We start from the raw sequence: 21,470 nt of genomic DNA, 5'->3' as shown, positions 1-21,470 counted from the left end.
TGGCTACCTAGAGACCCCGGTATTCTTATGTGCCGCCGGCGGCAGCCACTTGCTTGCTGCCTGGCCTACGTAGCATCCGGCAGCGTAGTCTCTCAGCCTTCAGGTGCTCCATCACCCACACATACGACACAGAAACTCGGCGTACTGTCCCGAGATATGGTTAAGGCTATTTGGTAAATGACACATGTCCCTAAGAACAGCTGAGGTTGCAAAGGGTTGCGACGAGTATAGTGATGAGCTCATGAGCCGCACGTCGGACCGGCCGCTGAACGGAGTTAGAAAAAACCATATCCCACTGGACAACGTAAGACGAGAGAGGCGGCTGAGCGCAGCAAATAGAGAAATGCCAATGCTTCGAAGCGTTCCTCCCCGCTGCCCTCCGTCGGCAGCATGCTGGGGCAGCCGGGGCGAACATAATACGCCTGTGGTTTCTTTCCAGTCCCTCCGTGGGTTTCCATTAGTTCACACTGCGACCGGGAACGTGCAGCGGACAGGACCAGTCCCACTTTATATCACACGGGTACTTGACCTCAATAGTGATCAGGCGGAGAAAATGGAAAATCTACACCCCTCCTCCGTCTCTGAGGGTTAAACCACATACTTCGTCTAATGTATATCACCCTACTAGTTTTGAAAACCAGCCAGCGCCTAGAGCTGATTATACAGGCTGGCAGGGCACGGTCAAATGCGGACTTTTGAGTTATTAAAAAATACGTTAGACAATACTCCCTATAGTCGTTATCCCAAAACCTCCCCAGTTGCGCGGTTTTGGGTTGGTCACTAATATGATCATGATAACCCTTCATAGCTAAGCCAAACGCGCATTGCATCGTCCACAATGGTGGTTTCTCGTGTGTAATACCAAGTCGTGTGCCATCCGTAGACCGAAATGCGCGCCAAGTTCTTAGTCGCCATTCATTTCACCTCAACTCAACCCTTTCAGCAGCCTCTATGAGTGCCATCCCCTAAGGCTTTAACAGTACGGGTTGGTCACCGCCAGCACCCGGCACGAACACCGCGTATCCAAGCGAGCAAGCACCAACAACCAGTTGTTGTCGGATGCTGTGAATTGTCAAGTCTGGGGGGGTTACCGCACTCAGAGCGATCCCGGCTTCAAGTTCCAGCTCACTATCAACTGCCGTGATGGCATACCCACCTCTTCGTCTCGGCATGCAACTTGTCATCCAGCTGTAGACGCAGCCTAAGTAGTAAGTGCCTAGCTATGTTGTCAAGGTGCTATCCAGAGGTATCCTGGCCCAATCAGCATATCTACATCACTGCTTCAACCCCCACATTCTCCAAGGGGGGGTTAGCACGTCTCTTAGGACGAAACTCCAAACAAGTCCCAGGGTGAGGAGAGTGACTTACAAGTCCGGTCTAGCAGCACATACAGCCGGACAGCGTATTATCGCGTGTACTAAGCAGGCCCACCTCTGCCCCTTCGTATCGGTTCAGAGAGGAGAGAGCCAACTTTGTATAACGCTCATCGCAGCGAACGATACCAGACATCATCTACTCAACAGCAATCGTTGACAGAGCCGGACAGGAGCGCATTCCGTAGCTTGTGGAGTAACCACACCCGCTCCATCTTGGGGCGGGGCTAGCATTTCTTAGCTACGGGGCGGTCCACTACACCAGCCGCAGCCGTCATGGGAATCCTAGGGGGTCTCAGTGAGCAATTGGATCTGCGCTATCGCAAGATGAAACGAACCCCAAGCTTCCCTCTACTAACAGAGTAACTCTTCAAGTATTAAGCCAGTGACCTCACAGCCCGCCCCAAGGGTTCGACTTGCAATCCTCGACATCTCCGTCAGAAGTTCCGTGGACCCAACATACGTCATTGGCCGCAGGATGGCGGGCGCGTTCAGCGAAAGCACATTAGCTAGCGAACGTCCAACATGGGATACCCTCTCCAAGATGCCAACCCTGTTTGCGGCGAAGGCCGTCCGGGGCAACAGTTGGAAGACTAGGACCATGTCTTGGGCTATGCTCAGGGGGTATCCCAAGGACATACTCTCACGAGAGTCTGAGCCTGCTAACGTTGTTACGGACAAGCACAGCTGCCAAACAACGTTCTTAAGCCATCCGCGTGTGATGAGAAGCTCGGCTTGCTGTGTCTCAGGGTAAGCAGACACGTTGATGAGGCAGTTTGACAAGGCTGCCTGTAGTTGTGCCAGCCGCTCAACCTCTATCATCCCCACCAGCCTCATCGTCGAACTTGTGGCGAAGGAGTTCCAGGCGGTAACGAAACTGGCATCGATAGGCCACAGGAGGGATATAAGGTCCCGAAAACCGGGCAGAACACATGCACCAGTGTCTGCTGCTGGAGGAGGGTCGGCGCGGGGCAGGCCTATCGTGGGCTGCAGCGTAAGAGGCTTGTATTGCTGGATTGCGAAGACCCGTTCCGCAACAAAGAGAGCCCAGAACGCACGCCTGGCATGCTTCGCGATGGACTGGTCAGATGTCTCCTCATAGGTGGCCTCTTCGTGGTATCTCAATGTTTGTAGCATGGTCACCGCTTCACGTAGGTAGAACCATGCCGCGGGGTCTTTACCGAGGCTGGAGTATGCGCAGTGCAAGAGGAGGGAGGTTTGGATTTGCGTGAGGGACTGATTCTCGGCCAGGCGGTAGAAGCGCCTCGAGCGCAGCGCTTCCGAGATCAAGAGGTCGACCGGCGGCTCAGGGAGGCTGCGTATACGGCGCTGGGGAGACGGCCCTGGCAGATCGGTAGAGGCCGACGATATTCCATCCCGGTCCGGCGCAACAGTGGCGCAACAGGACGCGAGAACGCCATAGCACCCAGGGCATTTGGCGAAGTTGCACATGTACTCCTCGACGCGCGCCTCGTCTATCACGGGCGTGATGGGATACCTCAATGCCAGATACATGTCGAGAGACTGCCTGATTACGTGAGACGACAGTTGAGGCGACGGCTCGAACGTCTCCTCCATCCCGACTACGTCCCGATGCAGCCCGCACGTCGAGCATGGTCGGGCGACGCGCCCGGGCGTGGGCGCGCGCAGAGTCCTCGACGCCGAATCGCCACAGCGAGGACCCGGCGCCGGACCCGTCCGTCTTCGTTCGTCTGGTCTCTGCCCATACCTAGGTCCCTTGGGTCCTGGTTTCTTGGGGAGCGCGTTATATGTGCAAGTGCTCCTGGACAAGCGACAGTTGATGCATTGGTGCCGCCCATCACACCGGACCTTGCGGACGTGGCAGGCATCGCATGCCTGTCTTACTCTCGTCGCTCGCCGCCGCCTGGGCATGGACCCAGCTTCTGATGGCGACATGCCGCCCCCATTGATGTGACCCTGAGGTGGAAGACGTGAGAAATTATCGCGTTGGTCATCGACGGTATCTGCTCACATGCACGCACCGCGGAGTGCTGTACCACGTTGACGGTCGGCCTGGTTAAGCTATCAACCACGCCATCCCCTCAGTGCTAATAACCCTGGCTAGGTAGGTATTGTATTATTGTTGAGCACGCCACTTGCGGGCATTTGTTTCGCCGCACCCAGCCCCACCTCACTATCCTTATCTTGAACCCGATCTCTAGGTTGTATCCAGCGTTGAGGGTTGTCGGGCAAGCAATAGAAAAGGGGGAAGAGAGGGGGGGCGGGCGGACAGAGAGCCCTGGAGTAGAGTAGCAGCGCCGCCCAGCGAGGATCAAGGCCGCAGCGTTGACACACTTGCAGCGCCTGCCCGGAAATTGGACAGAGGTTTTTTGTTTTTTCTTTTTTTTTTTGTTTTTTACCGGTCTGGCCTCGAGAACAAGGAAGGCTTCGCCTAACAGGTCGCTGTGCGGGAGATCAGAGACATTGACCACAACAGGCATAATAGTAGATCGCAACGGCGTGTTACTGGCCGAGGGGTTCCTAGCTGGAGTAACAGGGCGCCTACGACGCGGAAGGGGTTAGGGCGCTAGGGTGTACCGCAGTAGGTCCAACGACGCACTGAACTCGCCCGGCAGGCCCGGCAATCTTCTAGAAAGCTCTGCTGCTTGGCGGCTAAACCCTCTATTTGACAAAACACGCCGCTCCAGGTGGTGGGGGGAGGCCTGTTGTGGTCTTACTAAGTACGGAGTATGGATAAACTCCGTTTAGTCCAAGGCCCCACCTCTGGGGTCGGTAAGTGCGAGAATATCTGCCGCTCCTGACGGGGGTATATATAGAAAACTCGGCTCCCAGACACAACAGCACTTGCCAGTCGGGGGGGGATGATAGGATCAAAAACTAAATTCGAAAAAAAAATAAAAAAATAAAAAAAAATAAAAAAAAATAAAAAAAATAAAAAAAATAAAAAAAAAATAAAAAAAATAAAAAAATATAAAAAATATAAAAAATAAAAAAAGAAAACACACAAGGAGAAGGGGGAAAATAATGATATATATGTATACGAAAAGAATAAAATAAAAATAAACAGAAGGAGAAAGAAAAGAGGCATGTGGATGGGAGAGGGCTGACGCTGCACCTCGCCCTATAATACTTCGTACGCTGAGCCAGGCGTATTGACCCGTTCTCACTAGTAACAGAACGTTTAAGGCACCAGACACTAATTAGGTACGAAATACGTGGGTCTTGCGCTGTTCCCATAGCACTACAGCGGTGAAATCATCAGTGTCAGATCAGCAGCCCAGCCGCAATCAGCGGCAGATATCAGATACCATCTAAACAAGAACTTAGAAGCCAAAGGAATCTCACACAATACAAGGCCATAATACCGATGACGATAACACGACGTAGAGTACAGTATAAGCATATATATTATGTTAATATTCGATGTTTGTTACATATAAAAAAGGACAGGGACATAGTGTGCGTCGTGTCTTATCCTCTCTCCTTATGTTGAACTATATACTTAGCTTTATGCGTTGTTACACTATGTCTAATCCTTATACGTCGCATCCGTTGAACTCACGCACGGCTATGTACGCATTGAGAAGCTTTGGTTCCCCGAGCGCTATAGACCCAACGCAAACAACGCGCTCATTACGTCCAAGGCAGCGAGCGTGGTTAACTTAACATACCTTCGACAATAAAGGTTAAAGGTGCCTTCACCACGTCACATACTGAGACCGCTGATACATGCGTTTACGATACACCTCACTACACATCTTGTTGTTGAAGTCTACAGTCTCATATTGTAAGAGGGTAGATACACCTAGCCCCAGGTCCATATTAACGACTATACCATTCTCTATGATTGATTTCATTATCAGTACATTAACCTGTCTCAAGACTCTCCTTCTAACCCTCCGTCACCCTGGGGAGGCTATCAGCACAAATCAAGTTACCTTACAGTTCCTTGAAAAACATAGTCGCTTGAATAGGACTCTCCTGTACACCAAGCGTCTGTTCATCGAATGCAACCCAGGCTTTATACTTGAGAACCAATTTGTCAGTGGCATATTCAGAGTACCCAGGTAGGTAGCTATCTATCTATAGCTAAATAAAGAACCTAACATATCAAGCTCCGTAAGAATGTCACAGGTGTCACTCCTTACCCTGTAAATATCATTAGCTATCATTGCCAGGCAATATTTCTGTGTAGGTCGCGGAACCCTCTCGATTCAACGTTTCCCTTCTACGCCCCTAATAGCGGCATACAGCATATTATTTATTGGTAGATTAGTAACTTTGAAAGCTGGATATATACCTTGACAACGGCGCCCCCACGAGGGCAAATAAAGTAGCAACGCTAACAGCTAAACTATGCAAAGTGAGGCTATCACCACGACCCAATCGATCAAGTCCACATCCCTTAACTGAATTGAAACCTCTAATGTCGTATGTTTCTCATGGACTGACTAATAGAAGGCTATAGATCTGTACGTGAGGGCATTTGTGAGAGTATGTGAAGCTGTGGATACTCTTTAACTTACCCGGGTAGGAAACTGACGTGACGTCAATTTACGTAGTCCTTAATTCATTTTGAATGCAAATTAGCCAAGCAATTGAAAAGTTAATGTTAACATATAACATCTTATATAATAATAATAATATGTATAAGAATACTTACTTACTTAAATATTCTATATAAAATAAACTAATAGACTTTAAGGTATAAAACCTTATATAAAAATACTTTATTTATTATAACCTATAACTATAATTATGATTATGTAATACGTATAGTTACGTAAGCACCTTATGTAATTAGCAGTTTAGCAGGTTACGTTTCAGGTTATCTTTCCCCTCACTTTTCCCTTCCCTAGGGAATAACCTGCCAACTACATCAAAAGGAATCATCACAATACATTCCTTCCCTTATTATTATCTATACTATTAAATGCCTATAAATGCTCAGGATTACTACCTTTTATCACAATATTAGCCCATCTATAACCCTATACTATATAGGCGCATATACTACGCCCCTGAATACGCTTATACCTGTGTTAACAGTTAAAACATAAAAAGACTTCACAAGTATAGCGGTGAAAATTGCTTTTATTGCCCTTGTGGAGGCGCTGCCTAACAAGCCTTCAGTAACAACAACACCAACATCAACAACCCCTTCTTTCTCCCTCTGTCCCTCTGTCCCTCTCTGTCCCTCTCTCTCTCTCTCTGTATATATATAAAACAGATATATAATCCACAGATACGCCACATACATAGCATTCAATCCACCAACTCCAGATATTGCATCTGATTCATATAGCATCCTCTCACCTCTCTCCATTCAGCAGCACTCTCGGGTCACTGCGTAAAAGTTCATCATCAACATAGCGTTGTCCATCTATATACAGAGCGGTACCTAGAGACATTGCCTAATGGCCGAGTCAAGTCGGGCCCAGCCGGCTGCGTGGCTCGGGCGCTAGCTACGCAGCAGTGTCGCAGCCTAGAAGCTCCGTCATGCGGAGTACCTCCGTCCCAACGCTCAAATTATCTAAAACATAGGATGATACTGACTGTATTTATCCGTTTATTCCAGGGTATAAACCTCAGAAGAGGACCAGGGTTGAGACAGGGAGCGTGGATTATACAAGAGCTTACAGCGACAGTTCATGGCGGAATCGGACGAGCCTTCCCGAGTGCTAGAAGCTGACGGAAATGACGGGCTGGGACGACGTTACAGGGTTTAACGGAGCAAAGGTTAAATGTTGGGGCTGACCAGAGTGTTAGTGCACCTGTATCACATCTCCAAGGTTAGTGCGGTCCCCGCAGGGCTTCCCTACATGCCTTTCAACAGCCCAATGCATACCTAAACGCCCAAGGCCCCCTCCCCAGCCCCCCTATAAGCTCTACAATAGCCACCTAATGCGCGTTGTAAGAGTCACTGAGCCCAGAAGCATGTGAACCAGAAGAGTGGAACTTACAGGTCTAGGCCTGCTCTTCTCGCAGATCGGGGTGTTGGGTGTGATCGCAACATCCTTAAATGCACATCAGGGGCCAATGAAACGACTAGCTACCTGGTCTAACCTGACCAACACAGTAAAGGGCCCTGATACGCGCGTACTTTTCGTAACCTCTAAAGCAGACCTTGTTACTTACACAAGATGCTCACGCTGCCTTGTCATTACTCTGCTTAACGATCCAACGAATACCAGCAGAATGATTTCCCAGGCGAAAGATTTCTCAGGCAACATACAAATACCACAGACGCAATACCTGATAAGTAGCACTAGATGAATCTCGGGTGATAGCAACGCAAAACCACAGAACACGTCTGCCTGGTAATGGCGGCTGTGAAGATGATTTGTCAGTCCATGCCTTAAGACCTGCGGGTACAGGCTTCGTTCTCGACGCGAAGAGGATTATGTTTACGTGCCTAGCAGAAGGCAAGACAAGTCTGTATACCTAAAGGACAATCCCCTTGGAGCTGCCGACTCGGCAGAGTTAGTAATACATATGACGTGTGTGAAGGTCTACTATGCTGCGCCAGGAGCCTGATTATCCTCATGAGGCCTGTGGATGTCTCGTTAGATAAACCTTTCGCCTCTACTAACTCGTTCTCTTTCCCTCGCCGTTTTCCCCATCTTCTTCCTTTGTTTCTTTTTCCTTTTTCCTTTTTATTTCTTTTTTTCTAATATCTTTTTTTTACCTTTCTATCTTTTTTATCTTTTTCTCCGTCATAAGTATCATGAACAGGCAGGGCTCCCCAGTGCCGTGTAAGGTAAGCCGGCAACTAAAGCGGAAGATTACCTAAAGACGTTAGAGGCTGATATAACTAACTTGACGAAGGCTGCATCGCAGATTGGATTATAATGCAAACGCCTCGCTAACTATTTAAAAGGTGTGGGGTCCGACAATGCTGCGCAGCTTCAAGTACCCGCAATAGCCGGACCATCAATAGATGCGGATAGGGCTATATAGGTCAGGTCGTCATAAGCCATTAATTGCCCAGTTAGGGGTGGTGCATAATACATTAGATATACCTTAGTACCTAGATGCACCTCATGTGGCGTGGCGTGTACAGGTGCGTGTAGTATGTAGTAGTATAAGCGCCCCACCCACGTAATGCTTCACCCTCCCCCCCCCCCAGGCTCGGATCGCTAGATCTAAGTGGGCTTGTGGCGTTCCCACGTGTTGATAGACGTGCTGCCGATGTTCAACGGCAAGTATAGCAGGAAACGGCCTGATTCCCACTAACACGGGAAACTTCCCACGAACCTCGACGGCTGTGTGTTGCGCCCCGAGACCGACTTGAAGGCGTCTGCTGTTAGGCCGGACGCATTGGATATCCAGGGTGCCTTAGTGCAGCTGTCACGCCTCCCGTACGCGGCTGCTGGGGATGACTAGAGCCTACCTAGAGAAGAAGGCCAGACCGTACGGCCCCGGGCCATGGCTGCTATAAAAGTCCAGAACCCGCTGGCTCCGCAGCGTCATCGCCGTCGACATGCCTGATCCCAGCTGGTGTATTTCCGACTTATAGATGGCGTCCCCCGTCGCGCTGGACGAATGGCCCTCGGCGTCGAAGTCGAAGCCCTGCGCACCCATCTGGGCCCGAAGGACGCGCACGGCGCCGGGCATCAGCCCCGTGCCCCCTTCTGGCATTGGCGGCTACGCTGCCTCGGTGGACTGCCCCGGAGTGACCGGGTCGCTCGCGTCCACTTGCAAATAAGCAGGCTGCCGTTGGGCAGGCGTTTGGTATGCGCTGGAGGTGTAGTCGTGCTGGGGACGGACGGTTGAGTACATCATCACCGGGCGGTCGCCACCGCCGCCGTGCCTGCTGCCGTTGACATTCCCGCGCAGGTGGATATGCAGGGCGTCCGTCAAGGACGACCGGTTCGCGGGATTTAGTTCACAGCTAATGTTGCGGCTGCAGCAGCGTGTGCACGGCTTGATCTCGTCGCACTTGACTCGGGCAGCAGCACAATGCCGGCAAGCGTAAGAGACGCGACCAGTCCTGGGTGGAGTGCTCGAGAGGCCTCGTTCCCGGCCGTGGCCGCGCCTGAGGTCGTGTTTAGCAACGTGACGTCTCAGGATATCTTGACGAGCGAACGCCCTGCAACACAACAGGCATGTGAACCGCTCGCCGAGAGTGTATGTTCGGATGTGGCGCGCGAGATACCCAGGCCGTGAGTATCGGCGCCGGCAATGCGGGCACTGGTGGAGGCCGGTGGCAGTGGTGTTGTCTCCGTCGTTCGTACCCGAGAAGGGGGGTGTACCTGATGATTCCCGACATTGTAGCGCGGCCGGTGACGGCGAGGAGCCGACCCTACCCGGTTCAAAGGCGGAAGCCGGGGATGAGCCGCTGGCGGCGGCCGTTGGCACCGATCTCACATGGACTGGGCCGTTGTTATTATGGTCTGCGAGGGGAGGAATCATCGTCGTCGTCGTCGTCGTCGTCGTAAGGTATTCATCTGACATTCTCACTAGGGAGTCTGGCGTACAGGAGGACCGGTTTATAGCGCTGAAGTGATGAGACTTCGGCTATGCTGGGCCAACAACAACATACCATTTACTGACGTGCGCTTGTCACACGCGGCTCGCTTGTATATCAGGCCCAGAGGCGGACAGGTACAGCCCTGCACCCAAACAAACAACCCTCAAAGGCTCGTATCGCTGCAATAGCAATGTCCCGCCAGGATACAGCTAGGGAGATGCAGCAGGAAGTCAACCTATATAAGTGATGCCATGGCCGATCGCCGCGACGGAAAGAGCTTCGTTTGCTAGATAGGGCTGTTCTGACTCACGCACAGACGCTGCAGTTGAATTCCGCGTCAAACTCAATCGTGTAGTAGACTGACCATTACATGTTAAGCAGTCAGCTATAGCGTATCAGAGCTGGAGCGTCTACCCTGGCCTCAAACGCAGGCGCCACAACCTTACACAGCACAGCCAACTACTCCTCTTCTCCACGCAGTAGGCGAAGCCGATGATGAGGCAGCGGGCAATACCCCCGTGACATCGGCCATCTCCGGAACGATCGGGATCGGGATCGGGGTCGGCGTCGGGGACTGCGGCCTGTCGCCGGGCCTATCATAGTGTAAGAGACTTACTGCGGGTTAAGCGCGCCTCTAGCGGCGGCAGTGGCGGGCAGAATATGCTCGTAGCTACCTTTAGGCCCGAGCTACCCAAGCTGAACATCGAAATCCCGCCCCTGCCCCCCCTAAGAGTTATCCTAGGGGTCTACGTACTATGTGACTGCGTTAACGTCGTCTACTTTGGAAGACGCATACACCTGGCTTATATCAGCGTGCGCCAGCGACAACCCGCCCGTCCTTTATAAGGTATAGCAGTATAAGAGCGGGGTTATACAGCCCTATATCCTACATTTCAAAGGACAATGAACACCCACACTTAAGCACCACCAAGTGCTATCCGGTCTATAGGGATGTGATGTACATCTATCCGCTCCGCCCTAGTTCTCACAGCCGAGATAGATAAGCCAAAGTGCGTATGAAACCAGTGCCCAACCCCAATCCATTATCAGTTAACCAACACGGGTCGTAGCGGAGAGCATAAACCAAACCATACCTGTCTCTTGAGCAGAGAGCGCCGCGCAGGGCGACGGCAGTTGCCGGCCTATCTGCTGCTTACTCTAAGCTAGACCTATAGGATCGCAAGCTCCATACCGCGCCCACGTCACATCAGTCTCCCTGCTCGACTTGTGTAGCCCCTGTCCACTTGACATTTGAGATGTTTTGCACAGAGGCTAGACAGACCGCTAAAGAGCAAGGCACCTGCTTAATCAATTCATCAGTGGCCTACTAGCATTGATCCTACTGAGCAGGCCAGGTAACCCCAACCTTACATTCAACCAGCGTGAACCTCGGGAAACACTCAGTTGCCCTAAGCTTCGTGCCTCGACCACAGAATTCAAAGCTGTTGGTCATAGAAGCTGTCTAGCATTAGGTATGGGCAGCTCCGTTCAGCTAGGAGTGACCCCGCTTGTGGGATAGGAATCATCATAGGATATATATATATACATAAGTATATGTATATAAGTATATATATATATATATATATATTGATGTTTGTGTGTGTGTGTGTGTGCAGAAAAACGTACAAAACGCGCTTTTTCTTTTTGGGAGGGTTAGGTAGCGAATCAAATCCACTAGTGTGTACCTTATAGCATCACCCCTGGGATTTCTTTCGTTTGGCAGTTCAGGCCTAGCATTGTCTCAGTCAAGTCTCGGTTTCCCCTTAGCCTGGTTCCTACCTTAGTTTGGTATAAAGTAAACCGGGACCAAGTTCAACAGCGACCAAGTTAGGCTGTGGTTCTGACTGGACTGAAACTAAATTCAATCTTCTACCTTATATAGCCCCCTATACAGTTAGAATTCACCATGCCGCTGACCCGCTACCCAGGGGGGGGGGCATGTATCTACGATACACAGACATAGTCCATCTTTTTGTGCAGGGATCACTCGGCCCATGCCCTCGGAGCCTGGTGCCTAGGTAGTCCCTGAGTGTCGTCGGCTCTAGCCGTCCGGAGGAACGACTGGTGGATGCTGTGGAGGTTTCGTCGGACAGCGTGCTGCCTGCACGACGTCAATGCGCCAAGCCTCATCCCAACCTACTCGTCCTATAGCAGCTCGTTGCGATGTGTAGTGGTCGTATCCGTATAGAGGTACGTACAGTGGTAAGTTCAGGGCGTCCGCGGCGGTAACATCCAAACCGGGTTTGTTTTCAACGACGGCCTCACGATCGACAAGGATTATATAGGCCGAGAAAAACAACGGACGCCCATCTGAAACGTTTGTGGGGTCGTGAGCCTGGTAAGAATCCCCAGGCGGCCTTGTCCATGCTCGGGCAACCAATTGCGCCTAGCCCGCCTAGAGCCTAACCTGTGGATAGGGTAACTGCCAAACTGACGGGGTCGTTTTTGTTATTTTACCCGCCCTAAGCCTAACACAGCAGGCGCGCAGACCACCACCCGAAAAAAAACAAAATTAATAATAATAAAAAAAAAAGTAATAATAAAAAAAATTCAGTGCGCAGAACTCCTTACTCAGCGCGCACTGATACACTCCGCGCATCAACGTATACCTTCAACAAACCTATAGAAGAATGATGGAAAATCGCAGAAATAAAGGCTCAGAAGTATCGGGTTAGGTAGTTAGGGTCTAGGTAGTTAGGGTCTAGGAAGTTAGGGTCTAGGAAGTTAGGGTCTAGGAAGTTAGGGTCTAGGGAGTTAGGGTTAGTTAGGAAGTTCGGGTTATGGGATATGTTATTCAGTTTTGAGATGTTAAGAGCACTGGCAAAATAACAAAACGACCCCCTCAATCTAACAGTTACCGTGGATAGGTATATCGTTCGCTCCGGGCTCTAGGTCCAGCCCGGATGCTCGGGGCATTGACAGCCCAAGCTAATTAGACGGGAGTGAACCCGTACGGATACTCCGTACGACCTTTAGTATTCCGGACGGATCGAACCGACAGGTTTACCTGGGATCCACACGGCTACGCCACTGCCTGCGTGGGTGCAGCCACAGCACCAGCCCGCGACTCTCAAAGCAATCCACACGGCTACGCCCATGCTGTGTGCACACTGACCTGAAGAACAATGCTTTTGAATTGGGCGCCAGAAGTCCAGAAAAACATTGCATACACTACATCTGCGGAGCCATTTGGGGGGGTGGGGGTTCCTGGTTAGGCAAAGATAGGACTTTCGAGCAGTTAGACCTGGTCTCGGGTTAGGCTTAATTAGTTGGAGGTTGGGAGATGTGAGCACCCAGGTCTGGGGAAGTGAAATTGGCTGGGGGTGGGTTTGCCTGCTTACACTTGAGGGGATGTGATTGATATCCGTAGGGTGGGAACCGTAGTTATGGGACACCTTTGCTTAATGCCCTGTTCACCCCATATCGCCGACGCTAACTGCTGACATACTGCGTACGTAAGAGGTAACGGATTTGACTCTAGGCATGATGGCATGCGGGATAGAGGAATGGGGACTTGGTGCTGCCAAGGAACCCCTGGCATGTCGCTTGCGCCGCAGGTTTCCCGTATCGTCGGGCAATCTCAGCCTTTCGGGTAAATGCTCGCTGGACGCTGCCACGAGCTCATCTGTTGTACGGGGTCGCGGGTTCAATTGACCGCAGGTTATTGTTGTACTTATATAGGAGGACGGGTCTTCCGGAGCTATGGGTCTTTGCCAGCCACCCAGAAAGCCAGCTTAACTACCTACCAGTCCATATATAGCTCTCCATATACAGGGGAGGCTATTTCCCATGTCGCCTAGCGGGGACCGCCGGCAGGTGATGGGTCCCGTGGGGCATCACCACCCCTCACACGCTGGAAAGCAGCTTCACGCAACATAAGGCGCGCGGCGGGCCTTTGGCGATCAGATTCAGCAGTGGTAATAACTCCCAGTTTCCTTCATCACAATCGTCGTCGCAACCAGCACCAGCATCAGCGAACACACACAGGAGCTAAGCAGACCATTCTGTTATCATTACCTTGTTGTCCACCCGCTACCTCAGATACAGTGTCTAGTGGGAAGCCCATCGTCTAGACCGGGCTCCCCTCATCCTCTCACGGGCCAGCTCTCCCCCTCCAGGGCCTTGTTTCTCCAGTTGTGCCTCTCCATCAGCTGAAAGGTATGTGGCAATCTGATCCTGTGATGGAGGACACCTCGATCGCATCTGACATATTCAAGCAGGGCCGTGTGGTCTCGAGGCTCCTCGCTATCGCTTTTTTCAAACGCGGCGGCCCAACCGCCGAGACCGTCCGGACTGGAGCATCTTCTCATGTGCACATTACCCCGTCACTGACGAGAAGAAAGGGTAGGTGCAGAGAGACCAGGCTAGGCCTCCGCTGTTTGCTGGACGGGAATTGGCCCACTGGCCTGACCGAAAGACACGGCTCACGTTCGGCCACTGCTACTTCACCTTAACGATAGTTAACCTATTGCTGATGTTCGACGTCAACCGCGGGACCGCCGACATGGCAACGCACAGCCGTTTTGTCCCCGAATCTCGGGGGCAGAACGAACGCAAGTCACTGGAGCAGGAGCGGAACGCTTGGTTCGCCACCTTGGACAGCAACAGGCTACAGTTCAAGGAGGCAAGAGAACGTATCAGGGCCGCCTGCGATCGCGCGCAGCAGAACGTTCGAATCGAGCTGGCAAACCAGGCCCGATTCGTCAGCCGTCAGGTCTTGCCCTCGTATGTCGTCGAACTCCTATGCCGTTATCAAGGTGAGATCCGGCACGGGCGTCTCGAACAGATCCAACTGGATCGTGACCGGTCGTTAGAGACTGTCGATTGGCAGGAGAGAGAGGTGTTCTTACACCACCACCGGCGATTCCCATTATCGAGCAAGATCATGCCGATAGTCGGCTTGGGGTTGGGCGAAGGCGTCCCGGAACGCGAACCTTCCGCCCGAGCGACAGGTCGGGCGAGCGACCTTCAGCTTGGGGGAGGATCCGATGTTGCCGCACCCCACAATGCCGTCGCGCCCCGGACACACTCGCTTCCTGCCGCGGTCGGAGGGCTGACTGTGAGACCGTCGGCCGGTGTATGTCGATCCCCGCCGGAGGACGGGGCTCGGCGCCCCCCGGACGGTCCGCCCGGGACATCCACAGCGGCCTCGGGAGCCTCCAATGAAGTCGCGCCCGGTTCCGTCGTCGTGCTGCCATCTCCGCAGGTCCAGCAGGCCTGCCAGAGTACTGGCCGTGACAGACACCGCTTCGCGTGTCTAGGCCATGAGACGGGCTCGACCTGCCTCGTCGGGAGTGTGACAAACGCGTCAGAAGGGCTGGCTCGGCAGTGTGGGCGGAGTGCGGCGAAGCGCAGGCAGCCTTCAGCCGCGAACGTCGCGCCGAAGCGCGCGCGACTCACCGCCCAGAGGGCCGAGGCTCGAACGACCACCATCGACGAGGTTCGCCGCCATAATGCCGCCGGGGCCAAGAGCATGATCATCAAGTTTAATGGACTCTTCTACATCATCAGGTACGTTCCCTATGAGCTAGCGGCCGATGCGGCGGAACCAGGTCCGAGGGGGGAATATTGACGCGTGATAGCTGCGACGAACACGGCATTCGCTTCAGACAACACGCCCTCGCCGAGGCTGCAAAGCATCTACAAGGTGCTTGCCATGGATATCCCACGGTCACAAACAGGCTCATCATCCAGAGTTTCGGCGTTCGTGTCGTTGACTGCACCGATGCCCTTGCGTTGATGAACAACGCCTGCGTGACAGAAGTTCCCGCCAGCGGATATAAGCCGACTAGCCGGGCCAGAGGCTGCGGCCGTCGCCGGAAATTCGTCCAGTACATGCCCAGAGCTGTATCAGGCCCCCGCTCCTGGCGCGCTGCAGAAGAAGAGGAGTCTCTATAGGGCTGTTGGCCTCTACTGGTTTGCACTTTGGCGCCGCGCCTCCAGTAGCTCGTTGATTGGCTTCCGGGGGAAGCAACCGGGCAAGCGGCTAGGTGTCATATTTCCACCCAATCCGGAGCCCGCGTCCCTATTCCATTTAATAGGGACGTGTGACCGTCGTGGTTTAAGTCGGTTCAGGGCCAGGCTTAGAGGTAGATGCTGTCCAGGGTCGGCCCCTACGGACCTAAATCGTGGATGTGAGCTTGTCCTTGAAATGGGACGTCCCTGTTGAGGAAGGATCCCACCGCGTCGAAGTCGCAGTCCAGACGATCGCAGAAGCTGTGCATCTTCTCGGCCCCTGGGACACATGTCCAGCGGCCGCCACCAAACAAGGAATCATCTCCTCCGCCGAATCCACACATAGGGGCAGATGTCGGGTCTTAGAGGGAACGAGGTGGTCAAAGTGACGACGGGCACGGCTTGATAGTGGCTCGAAGTGTCTTTGAACAAACGACCCGCGAAATCCGGTGCTAATGATCGATTGTGAGCGGACGCCATTATGGCGGCGGGGCACTGTAGGTACTAAAGCAGTCGGTTGCTCTCCTACGCACAACCGTGGGACGACTAGAGGTACCAACAGAGCTGGGTTTCCTCTGCTTGTGGTTCTTAGCCCGATCAACACACATATCATCCGCACTGGACGGACTATCGCTGCCGCGCCAGTTCTATTTACAACCATGCCTTCGCCTCCTGTAGCCTCTAGCTGGACGTGGAAACAGCTAAGCGTACTTTCACGTTTCTGCAAATACAGACTCACGCCTAAAGGCATCAAGCCTGCCTCTATCGAACCTTGGCTTTGTGTTGGTTGGGTCAGTTCCACCTTAGATCTAGTCCATACGATATGTACCTGGTCAAAGGCCCATTCTCCATGGAATATGAGGCTGCACCGGCACCAGAGGGCGAAGCTTACATATACGTCTCGTGATTCCGACATTGAGACAGAATATAACTATGACGATCATCGCGACGAATGAAGCGATTGAAGATACAACGATGGTTTTGCTCATGATACCTGTGAAGGGTTTGAGTTCCGTCGAAAATAAGAGGTAAGGGGGAAGAGAATGAAAACGGGAGGAAGAGTGGGCTACCTAGTCGGCGCGATGAACTTGTTATATATTTAGGTTAGTTGTAACGGCGAATGCTGGAAACGGTTGTAAATCATTTTGAACTGACTTCACATTGGAAGAACCTACCCTTAAGTAAACATTTGGTCGGCGCGGAACTCTGCCTAGCGTGTCTACTAACCTAGCATAGCCCAAACGATCATTGGGGCTGAACTGGTCGCAGCGGAGACTTTTTCCCATCTTGTCCATTGTGTTGCCTGTCGTCACGGGACCACGCCTAAGCCTGCCAGCGGGCTATTGCGACTCATGCTTACGTGTATATACATATATATACATACATATAGATATGCAACCACCCAGGGTACCTCACGACCTACATCAATCCAGTTGTACTAAACACCCCCTCACAAGACTTTGTTCCTCACGCGAGCATCTAAGACAAGGCAAGGTCGGGTCATCCCTTGGACCAACGATAATGCCAGCTCCAGGGACAACAACAGCTAAAGGAGTTTTAGAGGTAGAGGTTTCTTTTCGCTTACGCTACTTCTCCGTAACGTGCTACGTGGCATTAGCAGGACCCACCTCGTCGCACAACATGACAGACTCCACGCTAGCTGGATTCAACGTCTGTCACCATCGTTAGGAATATAACGCAACGGAGTAGGCGACAGCAACCAGGTATTGCAGAGGCTACGAAACCGCCCCTTCAGATATCAGCTTACTTAGATCACCCAGAAAACAACAGTGATACGATAGCTCAAGCGCGAGACCGCAGCAAGTAGCAAGTACATAGTTGCAACGCAGGCTTCACTAGCAAACCGATGCAGAGATCCGCCAATCAATCGTTGTCGCGTTTATAGTGAAGGTTAGGTATACGCTTAACTGGCTTCCGGAGACCTCTTCCATTTTAGCAGAGGGCCCAGCACCACAGTGCCATCTACACACTAGCAGATCCTAAAACACAAGGCGGATCAGTACGCAAGCTCTCTATCGTGCAGACAATCTCGCAGGTCAGGCCATCGCTACCCCAATTCCTCTGAGATAGTCGTGATATGCGTGTTATGTGGTGGACCTTACGGGTCCACCAGGTACACTCCGATGAGGCAGTTACTCCAATCTAGTGTAAGCCCCAAGTTAGCCTTGCTCTTCCAGTGTGTGTAGCCGCGCTAGGGTTATGGCTCCTCTCCAAGATAGTTTGTTGGATGGTTTACGTCTTTGCTTTATTATGAGGGCTGCGTCGATCTCCTTCCTACATTTGTCGCTAGACAAAGTTCTGAGTGCCTATCGCCCGTCCCTATCTCATTCTCCATCGTGCGCAGACCCATTGTGATTGACTCTGCGAATCTCTCTATGCCCCTGTCTTCTTGTTCTGCGTTTCCGCCTTTCCTTGACGTATCCTATATAATCCTGAAAGCTATATGTGGACCTTGTTTCTGCCCTGCTAGTGACAGGGGTAGCTGCCTGTTGTCCTTTTCGCTAACCATGCTTTGCTCGCCAGCTGCGCCAGCATCGTCCACGAGGTGGTGGCTTGTCTGCAGACTATTTGCAGTAGTCTCTGTTCTGCAAACCATTGGGTTGTTGTCGATTCAATGTTTCCTGGTAGCCAGCTCCAACTCAGCCGCACGTTTTCCTGCCTTCAGGTCTCTTTTAGACTCCAACCCTAACCCCAACCACACCCACCCTCATCTAGCTCACAGAAAGAGAGGATAGGTATTCCTGCGCCGCTCGCTCATTTTTCCTCGTATTATCTGATGCTCAGTCCTCGAATCAAGTCATTTTATAGGTCTCAGTCTATCTGAATATACTAGACCAGCTATCGCACCATTCTTAACAGATCTAATATATGTACCCCAATCCCGTCTCACTGTAGGCTATTGGTTCAGGCCAAGAGCCGTAAGACTTGCTAACCCAGATATACACCACCGCTGCCGATGTTGCGACCTCTACGTCCACACGGCTCGCCCCCCCTCATATCGTCTACAGGTGGTAGTGCAATTAACCCGTTCTAGCCTCCTCTAGTCCCACATCATGCTAGGTCGATAGGTCCATCCGTACGGGACTGCTAGTGTGGCCGTGTAGGTGGTTGTCTAGCCCGGGTCGGCCGCGATGGCTGCCCCACTCTAGTCGGCCTGCTGCCCTGGGCAGGGCGCGGACGGGTAGCGGGGATTATGCTGATCTGCTTCTTCGTGAATGTGGGGAATGGCCTCGGAAGGCCCAAGTTAGCATTTCTCGCCGGCTTCCGCGCCACGGTAATGCCTTCGTTCGCCATGAACTGCTTGCATCCCCAAGTGAGCAGACCCTTATCATTGACAGATTCACCACTACCGCAGGCATTTTGTGCTGTGTCACAATCTAAATCAGCACCATATCGACTGCACTGCCCACCACAGAATGTGAGACGGGTGTAATACTCACGTCCTAGGGAGCCACTTATGCCTGCTTTGCCAAAGGCCACAATGCGCGTGGCTGGGGGCCGTCTCCGCGCCTCCTGCGACACCTCATCATCCAAGTTATACTGAAACGGCGTGTTAGTAATAGTAAGCATCTAGCGGCAGACCCACCATTCAACATGGTGTGGCTAACCTGCAGTAGGATGGACTTACCTGGTGAACTGTGAAGACTTCCGCACAGCTCGCTCGGGTCTGGTGCTCCTTATTGACGGGGACTTTCTTAGAAGCTTGTAGCTGTGCCTGGCATCGCTCAAGAGCAAGTCGGACCTCCGGTTTGGAACGCGAATCGGCGAACTTGTTATACACAAACCAGCCACCCTTTAAGCTCGAGGACAGGTAGACGTCGTTCCCGAGAGCCATAGCTGCCATCATGCTCGGCTGAAGTTTCTGATCGATACCGTCGGCCCGGAACTTGGACTGCATTTGCGTGTGGGCCAGGCTGGCAAGCCCGTAGAGTTGGTCGTCCGTGAAGAGGGTGGCAGTGTCTGCTGTGAACGTGAGTTTAGACGAGTAGATAACGCGCTGGGCGTTCTCGTAGGCGCTTCTGTCGAGCTTAATGCCGAGGTCCTGGGCCAGGACGCTTGTAACTATAGTGAACAGCACAAGCAGGCCCGAGAAGCTGGCCATCCAGCTGTGGGACATGGTAGACCGCATCGAAGCTTCGATCGGGGGTGGTGGAATGGAGGAATGAGGTGGTCAGAGGGTTAGGGTTGACAGACGCCCCGGTTCCCAGTACCTATTGTGGTCAGAGGTAACCAGTTAATCTGTGTGAGGAGCAATACGCCGTGAGGCTGGTGAACGTTGACTGCAGAAGGCGCCGATGGCATGATACTTATAGCCGGACGAGGCCCCATGGGCGAGATCCTAATAATAAGATGGCCTCCTAACATGTCCCCCAACAGGCGATATAACTGACAACATCCTGCCTTAACCGAATACCCAGAAGGACCCCCTGCGAGGGCTTCTCCGAGCTGTGCAAGGTGGTTTCGGGTGGTTCAGACGGATGGAAAGAGAGTGAAATCTGCAACGGGCCGCAAGCCTGGCCTGCTTTGCGCTGCAAGGAATTTGCCATGTCCCTCCGGGCCAGGTGGAGGACTCCTAGACGGCAACACCGAAATCTCGGGGAAGGACATCGGAGTCAAGGGCGATGAGTCTGTTGTCAACGGCTTGCTGGGACCCTTCGTGTCGGGAACCCCGAAGTCAGGGCGCAAGCGCGTACTTATATTCGACTAGGCCAAAGGTGAGCCAATTATTACGAGTTGACAAGCTCGGACGTTAACCAGTACCAGCATCGCAACAGTCTTGCCTTCGTTGAAGCTGGAGACCTGCTGCTATACGCTAAATGCAGTGCAGAAGGATCTAAAGGGTCCCGCACGGCAGAGGCAACAGATGGAAGGAACAAAAATCTAATTAGATGCGGAGGTGGGTTTGGGGTGGGGTAAAGTTGGGCGGGCCCAGTGCAATCTCATCCGGTGCCTTCGGGAACCCCGTGGCCGGGGCCTCGATCGGAGACTCGACACCGCCGTTTCCCCAGCAGTTGTTTCCGCGCCGGCCGGAAGGGGCTGGGCTCTAGCTTCTCCACAGACACCGGGGTTGAACCATAATAACTAACCCCACATGTCTCAGAGGTCACGATAGCTGCTAAGACTGCGACTTCATTCGTATCGTAGCACAAGTGATGCAGTCGACTCGCCACACAGCTCCGAGTGCTGAACCAGTACAAATGGGCCATACCCGCACAATGAACCGCCACGAAAACACGCCTTAACATGGTATGAGCGCCGAGGCCGCCTCACGATCTCGTTCCCCGACCCGTGTTGTGACCATGATGAATGATGCAAAACAAGTGATTGATGCATTTGGCTAGGAGATATCATTCGGCTTCGCAGCATACCTCAGGCTTTATATGAACACCTCTCAGAGGTCGTGGATGGCTTGAGAGCTGGAACAAAATCAGGAGACAAGAGAGACAGAGGATGGGCGGCAGGCGAGAGATGAGCGACAGAGACGAAGGGAGGGCATCCAAGAAAAGCTGTCACTACGCCGGTCATAGTGGCCAACATGCCGCTTATTTTGCTACCTGGTGACTCTTTTTGTTACCCAATAATATATTACCTTACCCTATTCCTCCCCAAACCCCGAAAACGATTGCGAGCCACGCAGATGCCGTACAAAAGAAAACGATGCTCTA

At 52.5% G+C, this 21,470-nt stretch overlaps 3 protein-coding genes across 3 annotated transcripts; all 3 read right to left on the bottom strand.

Moving 5' to 3' along the window:
• Nucleotides 1-1,727: 1,727 nt before the first annotated feature.
• On the bottom strand, nucleotides 1,728-2,951 carry CGCS363_v015155 (putative sucrose utilization protein SUC1; the record flags this gene model as incomplete). The annotated part of the gene is made up of 1 exon (XM_036647004.1): nucleotides 1,728-2,951. One exon carries the CDS (start codon nucleotides 2,949-2,951, stop codon nucleotides 1,728-1,730), a length of 1,224 nt encoding a protein of 407 aa, XP_036487782.1.
• Nucleotides 2,952-7,870: 4,919 nt separating this feature from the next.
• Nucleotides 7,871-8,996, bottom strand: CGCS363_v015154 (uncharacterized protein; the record flags this gene model as incomplete). The annotated part of the gene is made up of 2 exons (XM_036647003.1): nucleotides 7,871-7,907; nucleotides 8,749-8,996. The coding sequence occupies 2 exons, from the start codon at nucleotides 8,994-8,996 to the stop codon at nucleotides 7,871-7,873; spliced, it is 285 nt and encodes a 94-aa protein (XP_036487783.1).
• Nucleotides 8,997-18,891: 9,895 nt separating this feature from the next.
• CGCS363_v015153 (uncharacterized protein) lies at nucleotides 18,892-19,921 on the bottom strand (the record flags this gene model as incomplete). Its single annotated transcript, XM_036647002.1, has 3 exons — nucleotides 18,892-19,169; nucleotides 19,245-19,344; nucleotides 19,433-19,921. The coding sequence occupies 3 exons, from the start codon at nucleotides 19,919-19,921 to the stop codon at nucleotides 18,892-18,894; spliced, it is 867 nt and encodes a 288-aa protein (XP_036487778.1).
• Between the last annotated feature and the right edge of the window lie 1,549 nt (nucleotides 19,922-21,470).

This window comes from Colletotrichum siamense, assembly GCF_013390195.1.
Source record: "Colletotrichum siamense strain Cg363 chromosome Unknown KSG_Cg363_contig20, whole genome shotgun sequence".
Classification (NCBI taxonomy): Eukaryota; Fungi; Ascomycota; class Sordariomycetes; order Glomerellales; family Glomerellaceae; genus Colletotrichum; species Colletotrichum siamense.
This window is presented reverse-complemented; position numbering and strand designations above follow the sequence as displayed.